General features: G+C 45.3%; 1 protein-coding gene across 1 annotated transcript; it reads right to left on the bottom strand.

Annotated features, from left to right (window-relative positions):
* Window positions 1-64: 64 nt before the first annotated feature.
* Window positions 65-23,996, bottom strand: PSMD2 (proteasome 26S subunit ubiquitin receptor, non-ATPase 2). Its single transcript, XM_083612768.1, has 21 exons — window positions 23,669-23,996; window positions 18,757-18,813; window positions 17,722-17,886; window positions 17,147-17,268; window positions 16,197-16,421; window positions 14,703-14,861; window positions 13,895-14,039; window positions 12,080-12,140; window positions 10,429-10,575; window positions 9,219-9,325; window positions 8,744-8,871; window positions 8,574-8,661; window positions 7,145-7,307; window positions 6,922-7,023; window positions 6,682-6,827; window positions 5,329-5,412; window positions 3,982-4,150; window positions 2,916-3,010; window positions 1,609-1,735; window positions 591-709; window positions 65-376 (listed from the first exon to the last, which is right to left on the bottom strand). Exons 1-21 carry the CDS (start codon window positions 23,825-23,827, stop codon window positions 194-196), a joined length of 2,751 nt encoding a protein of 916 aa, XP_083468894.1. The 5' UTR covers window positions 23,828-23,996; the 3' UTR covers window positions 65-193.
* Between the last annotated feature and the right edge of the window lie 612 nt (window positions 23,997-24,608).

The following is a 24,608-nucleotide window of genomic DNA, read 5'->3' as shown; positions in this document are numbered from 1 at the left end:
GGGATTTCTGGTTACCTCCGTTCTACAGATAGGAAGATCAGAACAGAACAAACGGGAAGCCAAATTAACTCCAGTCAATTTATTTTCCTAAGAAGAGCTCCTTCTGTAACAAAAAAGATGGAGGAGGCTAATCCCTCCTCACAGTGCCGCATTCTACTCCCCACTCCCACCCCACCCCAAAACCTCAGGCAATTCAGACATCATAGTTGGGATTCTTGCGAAGAATAACAAAGCCCTCCAGGATGGGTGTCACTGGCAAGTGCTCCTCTGTGGCCAGCTCTGCCCGCTCACCATGGGCCAGCAGCACTGGTGTTGTGTGGGTCTGGAAGCCAGTGATAGTCTTCGGTTTGCCTGCCTGGCCTACCACATCCACCGCCTGAGAGGAAGGCCAGAGGTTAGTGCTAGTGAACAGGAAAGTTGTTCCCCCAATCCTCTGGTCCTCAAGCCTTCAGGGAAGCCAGGAAAAAAAAGAGCCCCAGATCCCCGTTCTCCACTAAGGCTACCCATAGTAACCCATGAACAGCCAAAGTCCCCATGGGATCCCCAAGCAAAGCAGGGACCCTCCCAGCTACTATTCAGAGCCTACTTACCTGCCCCACTCTCACAGACACTGGCAGGGGGCGCAACTCCTCGTCAAAGGTCACAAGCATGCGTGGCTGCATGGCAGCCACAAGGCCATACAGTACATAGTGGGACTTCCCCAAAATTACTAGGAGAGAAAGGAAAACATAAGTCAAGGCCTGCAGAGACTGGTCCACTAAGGAAGTTTCCCTTATCCAATCCAAAGGTGCCCTCATACTTGATTAAATCTGTTCACCAGTAGAACGCAGAGACAGAATTCAAGGGATCAATGAACCACATTCCAAAAAAAAAAATCTTGTCTGTCTATTGATTCAGGCACCATTTTGATGCACAGTAATATAGAACAGAAATATCATTATCTTCCTTTGATCATCAACAGCACTTTCTCACTTTTTATTTAACTAGAACACAAAAAGGACATGGTCCTCATCAGCCAAGCAAGCTCTTCTCAGCAAAAGACAAAGGAGAGCACTTACCATATTTCTCTGTCTTTTTCCAAGTGGCAATTTAAATGTTCATGTGCTATTCTCTACTGCCACTGGGTACATGAATTTTGCACTTTGTCATCTATACTCTAGTACAAACCCGAAGCAGGATTATGGCCCAGAAGCCTAGGCTCAGACACATATGAAGGAATCCTTTATATATGTCAGAACAATGACCCACCGAACTGGATAACTATCAAGCCTGACTTACGAAAGCTCTACAAGATCTCAGGCTAAAGAGAAAGGAGAATTTTAGGAGCACTGAATTAAGGATCTTGTGTACCAAAGCTTCTCCCTTGAAGCTATGTGGATCTCTAGAGGAAAGGCGTTCCAGAATTAGACACCTAGAACTCCTCCAGTTACTCTCAACTGTTCACATCTGAATGATGGCTGCAAACAGGGGCCAAAAACATTTAATGATGGCACCTGCCTCCAGTAAAAATGAAATAGTCTCTTAACCACTGAAAAGTAATTAATTCCAGAGTTCACCATTAGAGGGGCCGGCCAATTATACTCCCCAACTCCAGGGGCCAATACTTACTGTTACGGACATCAAGGAAGGACACCAGCACAGTCAACAAGCCTGCCACGGCCACCTGGCTCATGAGCTGCCGATCACTGTGGTAAGGACAGAGAGTGAGGGTCCCTTTCCCAAGGTGTGTCAGGCCCTGCATAGCAAGCAGAAAATATATTGGTGATGGGGAAATCCATGGCTGGGACCAAAGGACCACTCGCAAGCAGTCTTGAGGTTCATTCAACTGAAATGTGGGATATAAACCTAACATTTAATAAACACCAAACATTTGGCTATTCGGGACTTGTTGTCACTATGTGAGGAGTGTAAGAAGTCAGCAGCGTGTATGCATTATCATTCCAAATTGCTACCATAGATCTGCTCCAAGTACCTGGTGGTGGTGCTTCATTTTTTTTTTTTTACAAATCCCCAAATCCCATTTCTTTCTCAGAAAGATGATAAGCTGCTTGAGTTCTAATTGCTCTTTTCTATACATCCCCCTAAACTCCCATTCAGGGTTGCAAATGCATCATGATCCTATAAGTGCTTGATGCATGGGCAATGCTTGTGGAAATCTTGAAAGACTGAAGGGTGTAGCTGAATATGGTCCCCAGGATTCAGAGCAGGGGCTTTGGTGCTCTGCATAGCCCCTTGCTCCACCCAATGATGAACATAAGCAGATTACACAGTGCAAAAATACTGTAAATCTGCCCAATCTGCCCAATCTTTTACAAGTCACAGACTGCCTCAATGCATTATTATTATTATTTTACTGCCTTTTCTTGCAGTTACTCTTTAAAATGCCATGGGCACTGACAGCATTGGAAAAATATTATTCGGAAAACAACAGGATGGAGGCAAAACTGAGATGGGGGAATTTTCAAATACATTTCTCTCCTCTGAGGAAAAAAATGTATCTGTCTTCTGGTAATATTTAGTGGGGATGGAAGCACACCAAGGGGGATGAACATCAGCGCAGCAAAACACACAACAATCCCATACAGACATCCCTGAACACACACCTCTGCAGCCCCCCTTCTGCCACCGCTACAAAACCCTGCAGCCGTACTTCAAAGCAAGCCCATTAGCAACCCTAACATAGTCCTGCTGCTGTGAAATCTCTGCCTAGGAATAGTGGCACAGTACAAAAGCAGAACAAAAACCCACCTATGCTAAATTTCAGGTCTCATCAAAAGTCACTATTTCTGCTGAGAATGTTAATCATAGATGCAGCCTAATAATAATATTTGGTATATTCATCTAGCTGTTTAACAACTCTAAAGTTAGCAATGCTACCCACTAGCTTGGGGCAGAGTTTAAGCTGAGCCACTTACCTGGGCCAACCGCACCATGAAGAGGTTATTGGGATCCTTGGCATGATATTGTGCCAACTGTCGAAGCATCGCAGCCAAGCGGGCATTATTGGTACCTGTGGGGTCCGGAAAGGAGGGATCAGGAAGCAACTAAACCGAAAAAGGCCAAGCTCCCACAATCACTTTCTGGGTAGGACAGGGGACTGCTGTTGCGAACAAGGGGGATTCCCCCCACCACTAGACAAAATGAAAAGGTATGAACGGGGAGGTTCCACAGGGAGTGCAACTTAGGTCATGTAAAGGAGCCTGCAGGGTGGTACAGCCCTTAATCTCCCATCGCAGAAAGATCCAAAAGATTTTAGCTTTGTTATTGCACATATTTTAACTCATGCTTAATGGGGGAGAAGAAAAACTGAAGCGAATGTATAGAGGGGCACTGCGGTCCACATATTTTCAGTTTTCATTTTAGTTTGTTTTCGCATGCAAGAGCCCAGCATCTGCAGGTATGGCCAGGAGAGACCTCCACCTGAAACACTGCAGAGTCACTGCCAGCCAGAGCAGACAAGACCAGGCCAGGTAGGCCAATGGTCTGACCATGTGTACAGCAGCTTCCTATGATGCCGTACCAAAATAAATTCTTAGGTTTTTAAAGTGCCACTAAATACTTTCTCTCGCTTTCTCCGAAATAGACTTAACACTGTGTCAGAAGCGAGCCAACAGTAAATCACACCATTCGAAGTTGGAGTTAACTCTTTATCAGCAAGAACACGATCTGCACAGACTGGGCGGGTTGTCGTGCCTAATGAGCACAGTGGTTCCTCCCTGGTAGGTCTTGCCCCATGGATCAGTTGCCAAGACTGAAAGTCCTCACCTCCCTATAGCCACCTAAATTCCCTCCTCTTCAGGGCTTTCCCCCAAGCAATTGGAGACTGCGCCTGCATGAATCTAACCTCTCCTCTGCACTTGTCAATGCTGTATTCTAAACACCAGAGCATTCTGGATCGTCAGAAGGCATTTCAGACCAACTGCAGGGATTCCTCATTGGCCCATGGCCTGCACAGTCACCCAAGATTCTGAACGTGCTTACCGCTGCCTACCATGCCCATGGCAAATATAGAGTTGTAGGACACTTCTGGGTCAGCATCATGGGAAAACTTGCTGAGGGTGTCAAGTATGTTGAGGCGGGGGTTAGAGACAGAGATGAGGGCCAGGGCTAAGGGGACAGCTCGGCGAAGAGTGGGTTCCCCATACCGCAACTGTAGAAGGAAGAGGAGAAGGTGAGGCCAGGATTGCAGAGCACTACGCACACTCTGACACACGCACCCAAAGACAAAAATGCAGCCTTTCTGAGGGTTGCAGCAGCAGTCCAAGAGGCATCAGAGCATCCACCAGCTGCCAGAGTAACAAAAAGTAACTCCAAACTCTTAGCAGAAGGGCTTCACAAAGACAATATGTAGCAACCATCCGGTTTATCCACAGAGAAAGTAAAGCTGAAGTCTCAACAAACCCTAAAACATGTTAGATGCAAAGCTTTGTGGTTTCAAACTGCAATTCCTGCCCCTCCTAAATTCTCAGTTATGCAATGTTCGTTTAGGTTCACAGCTCACACCCTGCATACGGCTGGCAGACTAGGGGTGGGAGCAGTGCAGCTCACAGGGGCAGCAGCAGCATTTCCTTGGCTGAGGTCACCCTCCCTTTACAGTGGTGCACCAGAGTGCAGACCACCCAGCAAGCCTGTATAAATTGTGATGTGAACCAGGGCCAAGAAATGTTTTGGAATACATGGAATGTAGATCTTGGAACTTGCAGGCAATGAACGGGATAGAACAGACTTTCACTTTGTTCCCCAGTGTCAGTGCAGTCCCTTAGGGACACATTTCCAGTTCAGAATTCTTCTCTCAGGGTAGACTTAATATATCTAGCTGTATTACACACAAACACCCAAAAAAAGGCATGTTGAAGCAACACTTTCCTAGGCAACTAGGGACATTCCAGAGACCTAGTCTGATCTGCATTATTCACACAAGACAGATTTTTTTTTTTTTTTTAGTCAAAAGGCTCTCCTCTACCCCACCCTTCCAACAAACAGTATTTCCCTTGTCATGACTTAATGGTAGGTGCTGCTCAAATTTAAGAGCAGACCAATCCCTTATTTGTAGGGCTAAATGAAGAATATGGCTTGTAATCCTGGAAGGTCTTCTCTCTTTTCCATTAGTCCTGCAAAACTATTTCAAAATTGTGGCAAATTTGGCTTCACTGAGAAAGGAATTCAGACAAGGGGTTGGAACAGCAGGCAAGTTTATTCTGTTTTTCAGTTCAGACTACGGCAGGGCTGGCCAATGACACAGAACGATCCCTGGCTGCACACTGGATCCCAAGTGGCAATCTTTGCCCCCAAATGGAGAGAACATTTCCCCCACACCATCCTACTCACCAAGTGACCGAAGGTGCGCAGAGCCATCTCGGCCCCAATCTCTTCCCCCATAGCGATGAGTGCAATCCCCAGTACAGCTACGCCCTGCAGAGGGAAATACAAATTCTGAAACCACAGGATACCTTGTGACATGGATGAAACACATTTTCCCCAAAGCTAAATGTGGCATCCCAACTTCCTCAAGCAAGGCCACCCTAAGACTGCCTCAGAGCTTTTTATTGTGAGAGTAAGAAAGAAAAATGGTTTCCCAGGCTAGTACTAACTTTACACTCAAATCTGTCAGTCCAATTCTGGCTGATTGCTGTCCATTGGTTTAGTTCAGGACTCTTTATTCCACAGTGCCCCATATGGCCCTCCCCATGACTAGCAGAATTAAATCACATTTCGCCAAACAGGAAGGCAACACCATCCAATTGGGCAATAAAATATTAGCAGCTAGTATTTTGAAGAAAGGCTATGGCTCAGTGGTAAAGCACCTGTTTACATACAAGCTCAATCCATGGTATCTCCCAACTAGGGCTGGTAGTGTCCCCAGTTTCAAATCCTGGAGTCACTGCCAGTGTGTGTCAACACCCAGTATAATGCAGCTTCCTATATTCCTACAACCATGACCAAGTGCTTTCAAATACTCCATGAAGTGAAAGAGCACCCTTGTGCTGATTTCAAGATGAGGAAAGGACATAATTGAGGACATTGCAACCAGCTGATGCTGCAAATTATCAGCAATTCCTCCTCAGTTAGGAACAAGGGCCCACACTTCTGGGCTGGTACAACCAAATCTACACTTTAAGACCAGCTTTTGGTGTTGATTGTTACCATGCATATACAATTATACAACCCTACAAGCAAATAACCAATGACATTTGTTCAGGATTTATTTTTTCATCATTTCTCAACATATCACTAAGCTGGTGGTTTCATTTCAAGCACAAACCCAAGGCAACAATTTAAAATTGTTTAACCAGACTTTTTTTTTTTTGTCTTGTTGCACAGTCAATCCCAATGCCTAGGAGCAGAATCACCTTTGTCTATGCAGCTTTCAGCCCATCTGTCTAGGTTGGGATCACAGGAATCAACCGTATACCAAGGCCAAACTTTTTGAACAACCAAGTAGAATCAGTTCTGACAGACAGTGGCTTTCCAGGGTCTTAGGCAAAGGCTCTTTCCCATCATTGGCTATTTGATGTTTCGAGTAAAAATGCCAGGGATTGAGCCTGGGAACCTCTGCACACACAGCAGATGCCACATGTTTGCCTTGCCCACAAGCTCCTGTTCTCCCATTCACAGCATCCAAGGGGGGAGAGAGAGAGAGAGACCTCTCACCTTTTCTTAGACCTGGAACCTTTACCCTACCTGATGGGCCCCCATGTCGGCAGAGTTCTCTTTTTTCTCCTTGTCCTTTTTCTCTTTCTTCTCTTTCTCTTCTTCCTTCTCTTTGGAGTCAAAATGTTCACTACAGATGTGGAGAAGCTGTTGCACCTTCAGCACATTGCCGGATCCTGGAGGAAAAACCCAAGACCACAAGTAAAATGGGACTGGGGCCTCCAACACCCAGTTCGCAAGCAGCCAGAACAGTGCTGAGCCCAGACTCACCTGCATAGGCACAGATGTCTACCAGCGTGTTGGCAAAGCTGCGGAAAGGCTCCGACACGACCTGCAGTGCTGCCAGGATTGCTTCAATGGCCTCACCCTTTCCTGTAGGAAACATCAGAACAGCAGCTCAAGAGAAGCCCAAAATACTGACCAGAGACCCTTCCTCCTCCTACACAAGTGTGTGCCTGACACCCACAGATCTGGCCAAAGTGAATGGGCTTACCAAGGTGGTTCAAGCCTAGGCCAAGAGGTAGCCATCTGGCATAAGTGTCCTTCAGCTCCGTCTCAGATTTCTCCATGATGGTTTGGAGGATGGTGGAGGTAACATCTCCATTGCATGAGCCCACAGCAATCATTCCGCAAGCCAGGGCTGTCACACCGGCCACCTGGGGAGAAAAATAGTGTCACACCAAAATCCTTGCAGCTGGAAAACACAATAACGGCCTGCTAGATCAGGCCAGTGGCTCGGCTAGGCCTACAGCATCCTGTTTTCACAGTGGCCTGTGGGAAGCCCCAAAGCAGGACAGCCCTACCCCCACCTATGATTCTCAGTAACTGGAATTCAGATGCATAATGCTTCTGACAGAGGCATATTGTAAGCAGCATCCTGAAGGAGACCACAGAGTGAAAGTTATCCACCAGATTCCTGCAAAACGGTGCTACTTCCCAAGAGTCAAATCACTGAAACACCTGCTCATTTATATTTTCCTGCAGCACACAAAGGGAAGAATATGCATGGCAACTTTCCCCTTTTTCCAAGTGATAGCCACCAATCTATCAGGGTAAGGTCTGAAGCAGCCATTAAAACTAGTCACACTTTACTAGACTGAGCAGTTGAAACTAGGAAACACATCATTTCACGGGTTCAGCATTCCCTGGTTTCCTCAAGGTTTATATAGCTTTGCTGTGCCCCTGAACAAACCACTACAGATGGGATTTTCAGGTAGCCAAGAACTCTGACACATTCCACGTGAGAAGAGGAGTGTCAAGATCATATTTCAAACCTAGACTTGACATATATTGACATTCAGAACCTCAAGGTTACACAACTCCTAGGTTGGCCTTGAGCATTGTTTGCCCACTGCCTACTGCATGGCAAACATGTTTAAGTGGCTTGCGATGACATTCACACTTCAGGTTCTGTTTCTGCAAACTTAAGAAATGGATAAACCTTTTCACTAATCCTCCCAAGCCAAGAGTCAAGCAGAAGACTCTCCACATGGATGCTTTTGGAGTCCTGTGCATCTTTAAAGTTGTACTAACTTCCTATCAAAATTTGATTTTGCTGGGCAACATGCTGAGGGCACTGAGATATGAACCTCCTCCTTCCCAAGGTCACTTGGAGAGGTCTTGGTCCACCTGCCTTCTCATTATCAATAGGATAGACCAACAGGCTTTTACTAGGTTACTTACTTTTTAGATCCAACATTCTGTTTTGGACTCTGGGAAGAACACACCCCAATATTACAACATAAAAGTCTGAGTCAACTAAATGGCCCTCAGCCATTTACACAAAGACAAACTCCAAGCTAGAGCACAGAAACTCTGCTTCTAATTGCCATCTACACTCCATGAAAGACACAGCCCCACCCATCCACCTCTGGGCAAGCAGCTGACCCAAGCGCAAGATAGCTGTGGCACTGCTCCCTCACCTCCATGTTGGACTTGGAATCTCCCATTACAGGAAGCAGCAAGGTCAGGACATCTTCTCGATTGGAACCAGCATATGCCAACCCCAGCCTGCAAGAGAATACCATGTCACTTAGAATGATATATGCGATGCTCTGTGGAGAAAGAAATGGAAGCCTAGGCAGGTCCTCACCCAAAGATGGCACCGATCCTCATGGTGTTGCTATTGTGGAGGACATAGTCCGAGAGCAATGCAAGGGCAGGGTCACACTCGTTCCTCACGCCAGAGTTTACGATACCACAAGCCAGAAGAGCCCCCGACTATAGGACACAAAATAGGAAGTGGGGAGGCACTGTCAAGTACAACACATGTCATGAAAAGCCTATACAGTATCTAGTAAGCTAAAAGGGCTAAAGTAACTGGACAGTGGCATTATGTTAAATACTGAAGTTATGTAGTCCTTGCCTGGATGAATCAGGGCAGATGATCTGTCACTCGGATGCCTCACATGCCAACCTGATAATAAGAGTCAATGCGGAGATGAATGGACTAGTGGTCTCAGTGTAAAGAAACTTCCTATACTCTTAAAAAGAGTCTGTCTTGTTATTTTGATATGACTGGATTGCTGTGAGCAGTTAACACTCAGGCTGAAAGGAAGGTCACCCACCTTGATGTAGTCTTCTGAGGAGTACAGGTACTTGTCAATCTGTGTAAGCCCCCCATCCACATCCCACAACAGGATCATCCCCAGCGAAGCTGCAGCACTCAGCATCCCTATAAAATAAATGTAAAAGCTGCTTAGGGTGAAGATGGACACTCTTATAAGAGAATGAGAGGATGCATGTCTTGTTGGGGTTATGGGAATTTACACTGGGGAGGAAGAAGAAAGGGATTCAGGACAACTAGGAGGGGCAAGCAGCTATGGCAAAGGCTGCTTAACAGATGATAGCAGTAACCAAAAATATTCCAAGCTTTCAGAGAACACCTTGTGTTAAAGTCAAAGAGCCTTAAAGGTCAAGAGACTAGTTCTTATTTCAAAGCTAGGTGTTTTACATCAAGACACTGCTTGGCACAGTAATGAGATGTCTTTCAGATAAGACATGATCTAACTCATATACTCTCAGCTGTGCAAAGTCAAACCAACCCCACATCAAATGGTGAGGATTTCACACTCTGAAGAACTAACCCAGAGGAAAACATGGCTCACGCCTGGGTTGGAGTGAGCAATCTTGGCAAGGCAGCAGCAATCTCGTTCGTTTATGCCTTTCCTGTTCACATATAAAGTACGGGGAGGGGTCCTAAGTCTTAAAATGAAAAGGTGTGAGGCACCATCACGCACCACGTTCAGAGATCCAGGCTGGGGAAGTAAAGTGCCTGAGGTGACAGAGGATGGGGAGACAAAGCAGGGGATGCTTCCACACCTATGCACACATTTCTTTGTAAAAAACTGCTTCCCACCCTCTGCTTTATGCCAGATCGATCTATAATTAAAAGCAATTCCTGGGCCACCTATCATCCATGCAGATGCCATGAATGAAATATGAAAATGAACAAAAGTGGCTAACCCCTCATCCCTAGTTTGGCCTGAAGCAAACAATTTAACTGGGCGAATGTCACACGTGCAGTACTCCCAGTACCAATGAACGAAACGTTCCAAGCCCATAACAGCCAAAAGAATTCAAACCTCAGGAATGAAGTCCTTGGCCAAGAGCACCAAGTTAGAAAGTATAACATACAAAATTATCACCAGGCCCTTGTCAAGAAGGTCATTCAAATTTTGCCACAGAAAAATAGTAGGGGAGAGCTCTCTGACCCCCATCCCCCCACCCCCACCCCCCCAAGCAGACCAACTGCTGCCTGCTCCTCTTCTGACTCACCATGGTCCTTGTTCTTGTACAGCCACTTGTTGCCGTCGTCTGTCAGCAGCTTGTCCTGCCCAAAAGCAGCATTCACAAAACCATTAACGAAGGACGAGGCCAAGTTCATGCGAGCCGAATCCACTTGAGAGCCGCTGCCGCCAAACCCTGAAGGAGCAGAACGCACAAGAGGGAGCCAGTTGAGGATGACAGACTCCAGTGTCAGCCTAGAACTACTCAAACAGGTCCTCCTCTCAGCCAGCACTCCATTCACACTTCTCCCATTCATCTCACGTGGCAGTCAAGGAAAGACAGCATTTTTGCAGGATGAGCAGTCACCAGCTATTAAAGACACCTACACTTTCTAGCTGAATGATTGCTTGATTAATATAGAAAACTGCAAGCAACAATGAAGACAAGACACAGCATTTTGAAGTAAAGCACAAGTGATTTGGTGAGCCTAAGAGCTCGGGCAGAACTACTTATTTATCAACTTGGACTATCATAATACTTTGCACGTGGACAACCCTTGAAAAGTTTGGAATACCCCAGCTCTTACATATAACACCAGTTCATCCCTATGAATTAAGCAGGCAAGACATTGCTCCAGGTGCCACCACTGCCTGCAGTTAATTCTTAAGTTTTTTTTATTCCAAACCCACAGTCGTCGCAAAATAAATGTGCAAATATTACAGCAAGCACCTGTTGGCAGCTTAATCATACTATTCCTGACAACCCCAAGATCACTGGATAAAGTTATGTTTTTAACTGAGTCTGCTTTTAAATGTTTTAAACTGTTGTAGACTGTTTTTCTTTTTAAATTGTGGGTGTGTTTGCCATCCTGGGCTCCTTTGGGAGGAAGGGCAGGATACAAACTCAATGAACAGTAGCAATAGCTAAACTCAACCAGACCATCTGCTTACAGTTAGCATCTACTTAAGAACAGAGCCATTTCAGCAGTGATATCTGTGTGGTGGAATTCCCTCCCAAGGGAAGTTTGCCAGGCCCACTCTGCTAAGAGCTTCAGAAGCATGCCTATTTCATAAGGTCTCTTCTAGCTCTGATAAAAGCTCACTGATTTGATGCCGTGTAATAGGTGCTACATATTACAATGTGTGAATTTTAGAAATTGCTATGATGATCGAGATATCAGTCTCAATATGCTATAGATATTGGTATCTAAGCTGCTTTGAGTGCCTAAAGACAATAGCAGTATACAAATGAAAATATACACATTAGCATGTACTTTATTCATATAAAGTACATGCTAATGTGTATATTTTCATTCAAAATCTAATACAGTGGTACCTCGGGTTAAGTACTTAATTCGTTCCGGAGGTCCGTTCTTAACCTGAAACTGTTCTTAACCTGAAGCACCACTTTAGCTAATGGGGCCTCCTGCTGCCGCCACGCCGCTGGAGCACGATTTCTGTTCTCATCCTGAAGCAAAGTTCTTAACTCGAGGTACTATTTATGGGTTAGCAGAGTCTGTAACCTGAAGCATATGTAACCTGAGGTATCACTGTAGATATGTAACATAGCATGAAACCATTTTTATTTACTTTATATGTGAAATTCCTTTACTGTAACTTGAATAAACTTTGGTTCTGCCATCAGGACCCTGATGAAGCTGCCTGGATGGCTGCTCCACTGCTCTGAGTAGAACACTTACGGTTGTTTTCTAGATGGGTTTTGTAAATATCATCTGGCACTTTTGGCTCCATGATGTCCAGCTGGAAGGAAAAGAAGAGGTTATTCTTCTTAGCCATATGATGCCGCAGCATCATAGCATGGCTTTCCTAACTCTACAGGAAAGCATTACAGTGGTACCTTGGTACTCGAATGGCTTGGCTCCCGAACAAATCGGCTCCTGAACGCCGCAAACCCAGAAGTGTTCTGGTTTGCAAACATTTTTCGGAAGCCGAACACCCAACGCGGCTTCCGATTGAGTGCAGGAAGCTCCTGCAGCCAATCAGAAGCTGTGCCTTGGTTTTCAAACCATTCTGGGAGTTGAACAGACTCCTGGAACGGATTATGTTCAAGAACCAAGGTACCACTGTATAGCTCATCTCCACTGGGGACCAATCAGTTGCCGTGATACACATTTTGCAAAAAAGACTGTATGCCATTTTTCAGAAGCCATGCTCCAGGTCAGCCCACCCCATTCCACCCACCCACCCACCCCACTCCACCCAAGCAAACTTTCACTTGACCTCCCAAGCTGTCAGCCCTTTAACCCCAGTCGCTCTGCAGTGCAAGCAACCTACTTGCAAGCCTGTCTTAGCCTTCTCTTCCTCCTCAAGACACCACAGAAAAACCTCCAATCCAGAGACCAAGGTATGTAAAAAGGATTGAGAAGAAAGATTTCTGCCTCCCAGCCCACACAACACTGCAGCCCATGCTGCATTATTATCATTACCATAATTATTATCCTCAAATTATTAACTGCCTTCTAAACAACCATCTCAAGGTGATGTTCATTGAAAATAACTAAAAACATAAAACAAATAATGTTATTCCACAGAACAGGGTAAGCCACACTAAAAGCCCTGCTCTGAATTACTGCAGAGCAGGCTCCTGAGACCTTAGAAACTTGCAGGAGAAACTCTCCCACAGATCACAGCAATCTATTGTGAGTTTAAGGGATATGGTGGTCTCTCAAGTAACACACCCCTAGTCACAGGGGATAACTGAATAGCCTAAGAGGCACTTGGCTCTTAATTAAGAGGCATTTCATCTCAAGAACAGACTGGGACTGGCCGCCGGGACCACATAACACCGGTCCTGAGAGATCTGCATTGGCTCCCAGTATGTTTCCGAGCACACTTCAAAGTGTTGGTGCTGACCTTTAAAGCCCTAAACGGCCTCGGTCCTGTATACCTGAAGGAGCGTCTCCACCCCCATCATCCAGCCCGGACACTGAGATCCAGCGCCGAAGGCGTTCTGGCGGTTCCCTCATTGCGAGAAGTGAGGTTACAGGGAACCAGACAGAGGGCCTTCACGGTAGTGGCGCCCACCCTGTGGAACACCCTCCCTTCAGATGTGAAGGAAATAAGCAGCTATCCTATCTTTAAAAGACATCTGAAGGCAGCCCTGTTCAAGGAAGTTTTTAATATTTAATGCTGTACTGTTTTTAACATTTGATTGGGAGCTGCCCAGAGTGGCTGGGGAAACTCAGCCAGATGGGCGGGGTATAAATAACAAATTATTATAATTAATTATTATTATTATTATTAGAACAATAAATTTCAGTTTTTGTTTGCAAAAGACAAAGGAAACAAAGTTTCACATGGTTTTCTGTTGAATTAAACCTCACTGCCTCGGTAAGCATTCCCAGACATCTCTAATAAATTTGGTATTTCCAATCAATGTTCACCAATCCGCTCCATTCTAAATGTGTCTTCTGCAAATCACCAGAGACAACTGCTCCCCTCATGATCCAATCCATCCATGAGAGTGAGCTCATAGGAGTCTGCAGGGCACTCACCTCCCTGGCCAGGGCCAGAAAGTTGCTGTTGAGTTGGACGTTAGACATGATTTCTGTGAGATCCTCATACTCTTCTACATCCTCACTTAGCTCCAGAAAGACTCCATGACGACCCAGCATGAAGGCCATTTGCTTTTGAACAACCCTGCAGTAAAGTGCAGAAAATGCAAGCATATGAGCACAAGGAACCGTGCATGTAACATTCCATTCCTCACATAACAAGGCTTGCGGAAACCTCACTAGTATCTTCCTAGATTTCAGCCAACAAAAGAACTATAGATCAGGAGTAGAGCAAGCAATTTGTGTATTTAAGGCATCATGGAGATGCCAGGAATGGAACGAGTGAATTTCTGCATGCAAATCAGTTGCTCTACCATTAAACTAGGACCTTTCAGGTATGGCCAGTTTAAGTGGTCATGGCCAATTTTTAATTTTTTAAAAATCAAATTCTGGAAGAACTTTGAGGGGAAGGTTCACAAAAACCTTTTGGCATCACAAAATCACAGCAGGGGACCAATGTCAGTGGTCAGCAAAAAAATAAAGGTAATTAAAAAAACTAAATGAAAACTTTGGTAGGGTCATAGAAAACATTTTGGGAACCAAGATGTGGCCTGTGGGCTGCAGTTCATCCACTCCTTGCTTATCAGTTCTAAGGCCATTCCCTGCCCTGACCCGTGATTTAAGTGAGAATAACCACAACAGCCTTGCTCACTGCATCTGGCCTTCTCACTACTTATCTGCTCTCCTTTTCCTCCAACAACCTGGACCTCTGTGACAACACCCAGCCCTAGACAAGGTCCCCACATACACATCTTTGCAGGAGATGAAGATGTTCTCTGCCAGTTCCATGTCATTCAGCATAAGAGCCAGGCGCAGGGCTTCTGGGTAGCGATTGAATTTTCGGAAGATGCTGAGGGCACAGCGGAGGAGGGCAGAGTTTTCCGGCTCAGGGACATAGCTAACACAGCTGCAAGAGACAGGGAGGGAGATAATGAAGTTTGGGTGGTATCAACATGGTGGGCAAACCCTTTCCTCGGTAATGGATGAGAAGGCAAACACTACAACATTCGGGGGGACACCGTAACTGTATGCACAGCAAAATATTTGCAGTCACACACACACACCCATTGTTGAAGCAGCCAGAAATCTCAATGGCTAGTAAATAAGATCCACGTTTATGAGTGTTACCAGACTCAAGGGGCATCCCAGTTCAAATTGTGGCAATAAAACACTTTACTTAAAGATGGATTAGCTACACCACAATGAATATTCAACAAGAACTTCAGTTCTGTGAGCCAAGACAAGAGATCAATTCACTCTGCAGACACTCTTAGGCCAAAGCTACACATTATTTGCCAACTTACATTTCCTATTGTTTAACTGTAAATTTTCCACTGCAAGGTGGTGATGGCACAATTTACAAGAGGGTGAAGCAGTGAATGGGAGAAAGGTATTTAACCCTGCCTCCATCCATCACCTTTCCACAAGACCCCCATTGGGATTTTATCGCCAACAGAGACTTGGAAGCTCAACTGTAGAGAATAGAATGAACTGCACAGGAAGAGAGGTAAGCAAGGGTTAAACCCCCTCCTCCAATTGCCCTTTTAGTCCTGTAAATTGTCCCCTACCAAATGATACATTGCAAAGGTAGAGAGATGGGTGGGCATTTGGAAACACAAGTTAGCCCATGTGGTTCCAGCCTTCGTTTGAAGTGCACTGCAGTGTCAGAATCAAAACTGGAATGCAAAGATCAGCTGACTGTGAAGTGACAGAACAATACCTCCACTTTCAAAGCTCTCCATCTTGTACTCTCTTAAACCTTTGCACTTCCCACCCTGCACAAGCTCATCTCCTTTTAGCCCTCAGCTGCTGTTTTCCAGAATGCTCTTCTCTGGCCTCCTCTATACCTGCAAATATCCTATACCCGCCACTCTTCATCAGGCTGCTCCCCTCCATTTTCCAAGTCCTTCTGTGTGATCCTACAGGGTCTTGGCTAACTATTTGTTGCCATACCAGGTGCCTCTGATGCAGTTACACCTCAAGATTGACAGGCTGGCTTTCTTAGTTCCACAGATTTTTTAAAAATACTAGGTATCCTCTACGTTACCAAACCAAAGAACTAGATCTCACTATTGCTGTCCTCCACTTAATAGTTGAACCAGTCTGTGGAGACAAGAAGGTTCTGAATACACCAACTTCCTTAAGCCCAAGTCTCCATCCTAGCATCCTAGCCCCGGGGAGAAGCTCAGACTCAAACTCACAGACACACTGACCACAGAACCAAACAACACAGTTCCCTCACCTTGTCAGATAGAGGCAGACTTTGGCATAGGCGTTGTCATCAATATATTCCTCCAGCATGTCCATCTGCTCAATCTCCATAAGCAAGTCACAGGCCTCGTGCTCTGCATTGTGTGCCATGTTGTATGGCACAATCTCCTTCACTAGGGTCAGAAGAGTGTCCTTCTGGGTCTTGTCTGCCTCATCTATTTCTTGCCATTCCTTGGCCACCTCACCAGCCAAGTGTCTGTAGAGGAAAAAACAGCAGGAAGAGTCACAACAGAAGCAATATTTATTCACCTCTTTTCTGGCAGGTTCATCTCGTTTCTGGCAGGATTTATAACCTACGTTTGACCAGCTGTTCTCAAAGCAGTTTGCAAATGAAGCAAAACTGCCAATAAAATTATAGCAACAGCAACAATAATGAAAAAATATTATTGTAAAAAAAAATATTGTTTAGTGTGGTGACACCTACTCTTTGGAACTCCCTGCCTATCGAGATCAAGGAGGTGCCTTCATTTTACACTTTCTGGCACCTGCTAAAAAGATTCCTAGATGCTTAGAAAGTTCAGGTAATTTTAATCTGCTTTAGCATTTTAGCTTTTGTACGTTTTAAAGAAGTGTAAATTTATCTTGATTTTATTGTCTTATCTTTTCATAGACTGCTTTTGGGTGTGTTTTACAATCAAGCAATGTATAAATTTTATAATTAAATAATTAACTCTTTGAGCTGATAAAAGCATATTAGCTTGGCAATGGAAAACAGCACTGAGCTGCTGTAAGAATTTGATGAAGCAATTCTGTGGAAGCTAAGCTGGTCCACCTAGTTCCTGGATGGGAGATCACCTGGGAACCCTATGCATGCCTCCTGGGGTTACCCAGAAGGTGGTGTTTCAGTTAATAATAATTAAAATACAAAAAAAATACACCCCAGAGTTTCAGTAAAGTCAAATATCTCAATTTGTTGCTTACCTGACATATTCATGCCCCCACGAGGCCAAGGGTTCCTGGGATCCTACCAGCCGGTACTTTAGACACTCTCGCTCTCCACTCATTGTCATGGCCAAAACTGATATTATGTCAGCGGCAAATCGCTGTGGGCAGAAAACAAGTGTCAGAGATGATTCATATGGTCAACCATGAATATGGTTGGTATAAATTGAAGAACGGCAGAATTGAAAACAATATTATAATTTGCATCTTCCCCGGTTCAAAATATGTCTCCCTGAATCAGACCAAAGCTGCATCTAATCCACTACTCTGTTCCCATAGGGGCCAACCAAATACCTAAGGCACAATGCTTCAAGGTAAAGGTTGTTCACTTCTTTCCAAAGAACAAACAACAGCACCAACTCCACTAAATACTAGTCCTCCCACAGCAAAGATAGGAAGTGGGCTTGCAATCCATACCAGAAGGGCTTCCTTCTTTCTTTTCAAATAAATTTAATGCACTTGCAATCCACATTTGCTCGTGCAGCACTGGGAGAGATGAAAGCAAGACTTGAGATGACATCTAACACTTTCTCAGGCCAAACAATATTACATACCTTGTTCTCCCCAGCAGCCATAGCCTCATAGATCTCCTTCAGCTTGCCATAATGTGGCCGCAGAAACTTCAGGGGTTTGGGTACAGAAGTCATGGAGGTTGTGGAAGAGCGGATCTGCCTGCGTAGCTCTTCCAGTGCAGGTCGATAGAGAGCGGTGTCATGCTCCTACAATAAAATCAGTTGCTATCAGGAGTGGGAAGGGATCCAACAACAACACCCAAACACCACTTCCAAGACCACCTCTTTATATGTAACAGTGTCAATGTGGGTCAACACACATCTTTGCCACCAGAAACCCACATAGAGTTACTGGAAACAGACACAGCTAACTTTTTGCAGCCAATAACCTTCTTAAGAACCTGCCCAAGCCCTGAGATCTTCATCAGACTCTCTCCTGGTGATCCAGGTGGCAACCAGGGAAAGCTTCTTCTTTTTTTTTTTTTTTTTTTTTTTTTTTGTAACGATACCACACTTATGGACTACAAGGTGCCTTACCTGAAACTGTAGGTAACAGGTTGATTATACCTTTTAATTTGCTGCAGCTTTCAACATGCAGCAAAATCTATTTTTTTCTACTGATGACGTCTACATAGATTGTTCCTTACCTGAGCACTTATTCTGTGATGCTTCATTTTCAGTGCTACTACTTGATCTAATTTGTATATTTCTTTTTCATTATTAATTAAATTTCTATGCCACCCTTCATCTGAGGATCACAGTGCGGTTTACAAAACATAAAAATACAGAATATAGTAGCTAGGAAACAAACAAACCCCACACACAATTTCAAAGGCCATACATTGTTTAATTAGCCAAAGGCCTGGGAAAAGAGAACAGTAGAGAAATTGTTTTGACTGGTGGAGGTAGAGTGGGGAGAATGAGGACTGTGACCAACACAGCCTGCAGACTCCACCATGCACTCTACCTTTCCAGAGTGTGACTGCACCACACAGTGATCTATACTACTGATGTAGAAAAGCATAATGCTTTACTATTTAACTTCCACATGCTCCCAGTCAAGAACAGGGAACTTACCCCCAAGCGCTCCACAAGCATCTCCAGCTCATCCTGTAACTGTTTGTCTTCTTCAGACTGTAAGGAATTAAGGAAAGATGTGAAACTTCAGGCCTCTTGGAAAACCTGTACTGTTGGAGACCATTTTGCACATGTCCAATTGACGATGTGCGGATCCTTTTGGACCCGGAAGAGGGCAGAACAGGGGCGAGCTTCTGCATGCTCTACCAACACGTGCAGAGGCCAGGAACAACACCCCCATGCAAAATGTTCTCCTCCTGTACTAGAAAATCAACTAGACCTTTCAGTTGCTCTGAAGTGCAACTGATGTTTGCAGCAATATGCAGTGGGAGGGGGTGCTCGCTTTCTCCCAGCCCAAAAGATCCTCAGCTGCTGGGCAAAACTGCTGATGAACACTTTCAGAAAATGGGGGGAAGTGACAGGAAGCACTGAGACTGCCTAAAACACCTAGGAAGGTTGTTAAACAGATTTGTTGCCAGCACTGGACTAGACTGACTACCAACTTAGATTAGATTAGATTAGATTAGATAAATTTATTGTCATTGTCCGTATATACACAGTATACACAACAACGAAAATCAAACACCCCCCCAAAGACCGGGTTCACATACACATTTACACGTATCTCCAACACTCTCATCCTATTCAGACATAATCTATAAAACATAACATAATCCAGAATATAACATAACCTATTTAAAGGCATAACATAACCTAAAACCTATCTCATTCCTTCCTACTCCCTGCTTGCTATTTCTTGCAACTGGCCCTGAGATCATTATTTAGTGCAATCAGAGCTCTTGGATAGAAACTATTCAGAAGGCGTGTGGTTCGTGTTTTCATTGTCCTATATCTTCTGCCCGAAGGCAACAGTTCAAAGAAGTTGTGAGCAGGATGGGTGGGATCTCTCAGGATATTGTGTGACTTCTTCAAAGTGCGAGACGTGAAGATCTCATCCAGGGTTGGTAGTTGGAGCCCAATAACATTCTGGGCAATTTTAATTATTCTCTGTAAAGCTTTTTTATCCGTTTCGGAGCTGCTCCCATACCACGATAATACACTATAGGTTAAGACACTCTCGATGGTACTGTGATAATAGGACAGAAGTAGGTGCTGAGATAGATTCAGTCCCCTGAGCATTCTCAGGAAATACAACCTCCCCTGCACCTTCCTCACAACCATATTAATATTTGCAGTCCATGAGAGGTCCTCAGAGATATAAATGCCCAGGTATTTAAAACTACCAACCCTCTCCACCTCCTCGCCATTTATGTACAATGGTAAAAATACACTTTTCTTTCTCCTAAAGTCAATTATGAGTTCTTTGGTTTTTTTGGTGTTAAGCATAAGATTGTTTTCTTTACACCATTGAATTAACCCCTGTACTTCTTTCCTATAAGCAGTCTCATTGTTCTCACTAATGAGCCCCACCACTGTTGTATCATCCGCAAATTTGATGATTGTGTTGGACTTATACAGTGGGGTGCAATCAAATGTGTACAGGGAATAGAGAAAGGGACTTAGCACACATCCCTGAGGGGCTCCTGTGCTTAATACTAGAGTAGAAGAATAGTAAGGTCCCATTCTCACTGTCTGCGGCCTATCAGTCAAGAAATTCCTTACCCACAGACAGATCTTCTGATGTATACCCAAATTGGTCATTTTAAGAAATAACCTGTCTGGCAGAATTGTATTGAAGGCAGAACTGTAGTCCACAAACAACAGCCTTGCGTAGGTTCCCTGTCGTTCTAGATGACTCAGTACAGTATGGACAGCGATGGAAATAGCATCATCAGTAGATCTGTTTCTTCTGTATGCAAACTGGAACGGGTCTAGAGTGGATGGAAGACCAGCCTTAATATGATCTAGCACCAATCTCTCAAAACATTTCATAACAACAGATGTTAGAGCTATTGGTCTATAGTCATTGAGAGATACCACCACTGACTGCTTGGGGACTGGCACTATAATCGATGTCTTCAGGCAGGTAGGGACAGAACCCTGCAACAGGGATAGGTTGAAAATGTCCGTAAATACCCCAGCTAATTCTGCAGCGCAGTCCCTAATAACCCGTCCCATAATTCCATCCGGTCCAGCTGCCTTCCTAATGTTAATGCTCCGAAAGGCACGTTGTACGTCAGAGGTCTGTAATAAAAATGGTTGTCTATCAGTAGTAGTTTCTGATGATGTGCTGGTAGCCAATGCTGTAGTGACGGTAGTTCCAGTTCCCACCTCAAAGCGACTAAAAAATTGATTCAGTTGATCAGCCAGGTGCGCACTGCTACTGGCCAGTTCGTTTTTAATATTTTGCCCTGTGATTTGTCGCAGGCCTTGCCATACTCGACGAGGGTCGGAGCTCTCAAAATGTTTTTCAATCCTCCGGCAGTACATAGCTTTGGCATTCCTAATGCCCCTTTTCAATTTGGCTCTGGCTTCTCTATACTGTTGCGCATCACCAGAATGAAAAGCAGCATTTCTTGCCTTTAACAGAAGATACACATCCCTGTTTAGCCAGGGCTTGTTGTTAGGGAACACCCGTATTTGTTTGGTGGTAGTGACAACATCAATGCAGCTTTTAACGTAGAACAGTACTGTTGAAGCGTATGTGTCCACATTATTCTCCACAAAAAGCGACCACTCGGTGCTCCGGAAGCAATCTTGAAGTTGCTCAGATGCACCTACTGGCCACACTCGTATCTCTCTAGTTGATGGTCTAATTCTGCATACGAGAGGTCTATATGATGGTATCATAAGTAAAGATATGTGGTCTGACTGCCCCAAATTGGGCAAGGGCTTGGTCTTATATCCATGCATGATGTTACTATATACTCGGTCCAGGGTATTTCCCCCCCTAGTGGGACAATCAACATACTGGTGGAACTTAGGAAGCACAGTCCTTAAATCGGCTCGGTTAAAATCACCAGCAACCACAAATGCTCCATCCGGGTGGGCCCGCTGCTGTTTGCTAATAGCAGTTAGCAGGTGGCCCATAGCTGTAGTAGTGTTTGCATCGGGAGGTATATACACCGCTGTTATTATAACAACATTAAACTCACGTGGCAAATAAAAAGGGCGGCACTTCACCACTAGGTACTCCAAGTCAGGAGAGCAATGCGTGTCCATTTGTTTGATGTCCGAGCTCCAGTTGTTATTTATATAAACGCAAATTCCTCCTCCTCTGCTCTTCCCGGATTCAGCGGTTCTATCCGCTCTAATTACTGAGCGTCCTTCTAGCTGCAGAAGTCCCTGTGGAAAGGAGGGATCCAGCCACGTCTCTAAAAGGACCATAACACAGCAGTCTCGGATACTTTTCTGCCGAGAGGTAATAAGCTCCAACTCCTCTACCTTGTTAGGTAAGGATCTCACATTTGATACAAGGAGACTTGGCAATGCAGGCTTGTGGGGATTTTTACCTAACCTCACTCGTAGTCCAGCCCTGCAACCCCTCTTCTGCTTACGCCCTCTCCGTTTTCTTTTCTTTCTGGCAAGGAGAGCAAGGGGAGTATCCCAAGAATGTGCAAGATATGGAGGCTCTCTGATAAGCTCAGCTGGAATGTTATAGGTTGAGACCTCCTGGCTGCAACCTTCTCCTCTGCCGATACTTAAGAGCTCTTGACGACTATAAATTTCTTGTGCCTGAGTATTCACAGTCCATAGCAGCAATAAGTTCACAAATAAAAATAAAACACAAATCACTGAATACCGGTCTTCGGAGTGCCGAGCCGCTGCAAGTGCTTGCGCCGCCATCTTAACTCCAAACTTGAGGGGACTTTCATTTAAATTAGATGAGGGACCAGTCTTAATTCTGTGCAATTCCCTTTCCTATTAAGGAATAATGCCATATCTAACCCATTTTAATTTTGCTCACCTAGGAAGAAACCATCAGATCCTAAACTCTTAACACACCTGCTCAGGTTCATATGTCCAGATATAGCCTTCCTGCCCCTAGGAACAGAAGGAGGGCCTCCCAATCATAATATTCTCAGCAGAGGGAGGGCAAGCCCACTTCTTACTGTGGCAGACATAACCCATCCCAAAGTATTGCCAAATACGTACCACTAATTATTGTCATTAGCATTTTTATTACCTCACCTACTAGCTCCACTGAGCAAGTGGTCTCATTTGGCATACCAGGAAAACCCAGGTTGTGAGTGCCCGCGGAAACAACACTACAGTGGTACCTCGGGTTAAGTACTGAATTCGTTCCGGAGGTCCGTTCTTAACCTGAAACTGTTCTTAACCTGAAGCACCACTTTAGCTAATGGGGCCTCCTGCTGCCGCCGCACCGCCGGAGCACGATTTCTGTTCTCATCCTGAAGCAAAGTTCTTAACCCGAGGTACTATTTCTGGGTTAGCGGAGTCTGTAACCTGAAGCATATGTAACCCGAAGTACCACTGTAATTATTTTTAGTTTGTTTGTTTGTTTGTTTGTCGCCCAGTCATTCTAGGCAGCTCAAAACAAAACAAAAAAAGCCATAAAAGCACAATATAAACCACTCATACTAAAAACTGGAGAGGGGAGGAAAGAGGGATGAAATCCACATCCCAGCTGTGGCTGTCAGAGGCAACCCCCCCCCAAAAAAAGCATTCCGCACATATTCAGAAGAACTCGGCTCTGTGCGGAACTCTGCACATGCTCAGAAGCAGTAGGCTTGCCAGAGAGCTCTCTCTGCACATGCTCCTTCGGCTCTTCCCACATTCCGGAGCTGACATTTCCCTGGCCATGAATCGCTGCCCACAAGGGAATTAACTGCGCGCGGGAGGGGGGGTTGCGGGGGGCTTATGTGGCCCACCCCCCCTCGCGAGATCGGGGCCCGACGTCACGCGCCGCCGAGGCGACGGCCGTCCCCGCTAACTCCCGGCTCGGGGCCTGGCGGTGACTCAGCTCGGCTCCCTCCGGCGCAGCGCTCACCAGCTCCTGCTCCTTGTCCGCCGCCGAGGCGTTGGGGTCCTTCTTGTCCTTGCTCCACAGCGCCGCCGGCTTGTCGTCCCCGCCGCCGGGGCCCGACCCTCCTCCCGACTGAGACCGCCTCTGGCAACTGCTGCTCCCTCCGCCGCCACCGTCCTCCATCGCCGAACGCTTCCTCTGAGGGGACGGGAGGGGAGCTGCGCAGGCGCGAGGGAGGAGGGAGGGGCCTAGGCGGGCCAATCCGCGGCGCGGTAAGGTAAAAAAAATGAAAAAGAGCGGCGGGGCGCGCGCGCCGAGTGACGCGTTACGTTACGAGGCAGAAAAGCCGGGGGAAGTAAGGCGGGGAAGGGGAGGAGCCTGGCGAGCGGGGAGGAGGGGCGGGGCGACGACGAAGACCACGTGGAGATCGTTCCGTACCTCCAGGGGGCTGCCCGCTTCCAATTGGCTAAAATTAGAGAACAGTATTTTATTTAAGTACGTGATGCGTTTTGTATAATCAGGGTTGCCATGTTTCAAAAATGAAGTTTTTGAGATAATTTTTAGGAAATTCGCCCAAAAAAGTGGGTTGCCATACGCCCGGGTTTTCAAGGACACTGTAACCGACTTTCGGAAAATCCTCCCGGGCGCTGTTTTCGACGGGCGAATCCCTTATGTGTCCGGGAAATTCTCGATGTACGGCAGCCTATTTGCGTACATATGCATATGTGCAAAGAAAAAATTCATTTAGAAGGTATAAAAGATGTATACTGTATATATTTGCCCACAAGAAGTTTGACATAAAAATACTCATTCATTACATTAATACGTCGCCCTTGAAATGAGGTTCATAGGGGAGTGTATAGTATAAAAACACATGTGTTTGTTTATTTAATAAAATTTATACACCATTTGTAAACAAAGAAAACTCTCAAAGTGGTTTACAAAAAGATACAAGAAAATCAAG

This window comes from Podarcis filfolensis (genome assembly GCF_964270895.1).
Source record: "Podarcis filfolensis genome assembly, chromosome: 5".
NCBI lineage: Eukaryota > Metazoa > Chordata > Lepidosauria > Squamata > Lacertidae > Podarcis > Podarcis filfolensis.
The sequence above is the reverse complement of the archived record's forward strand: the minus strand, read 5'-3'. Positions and strand labels throughout refer to the sequence as shown.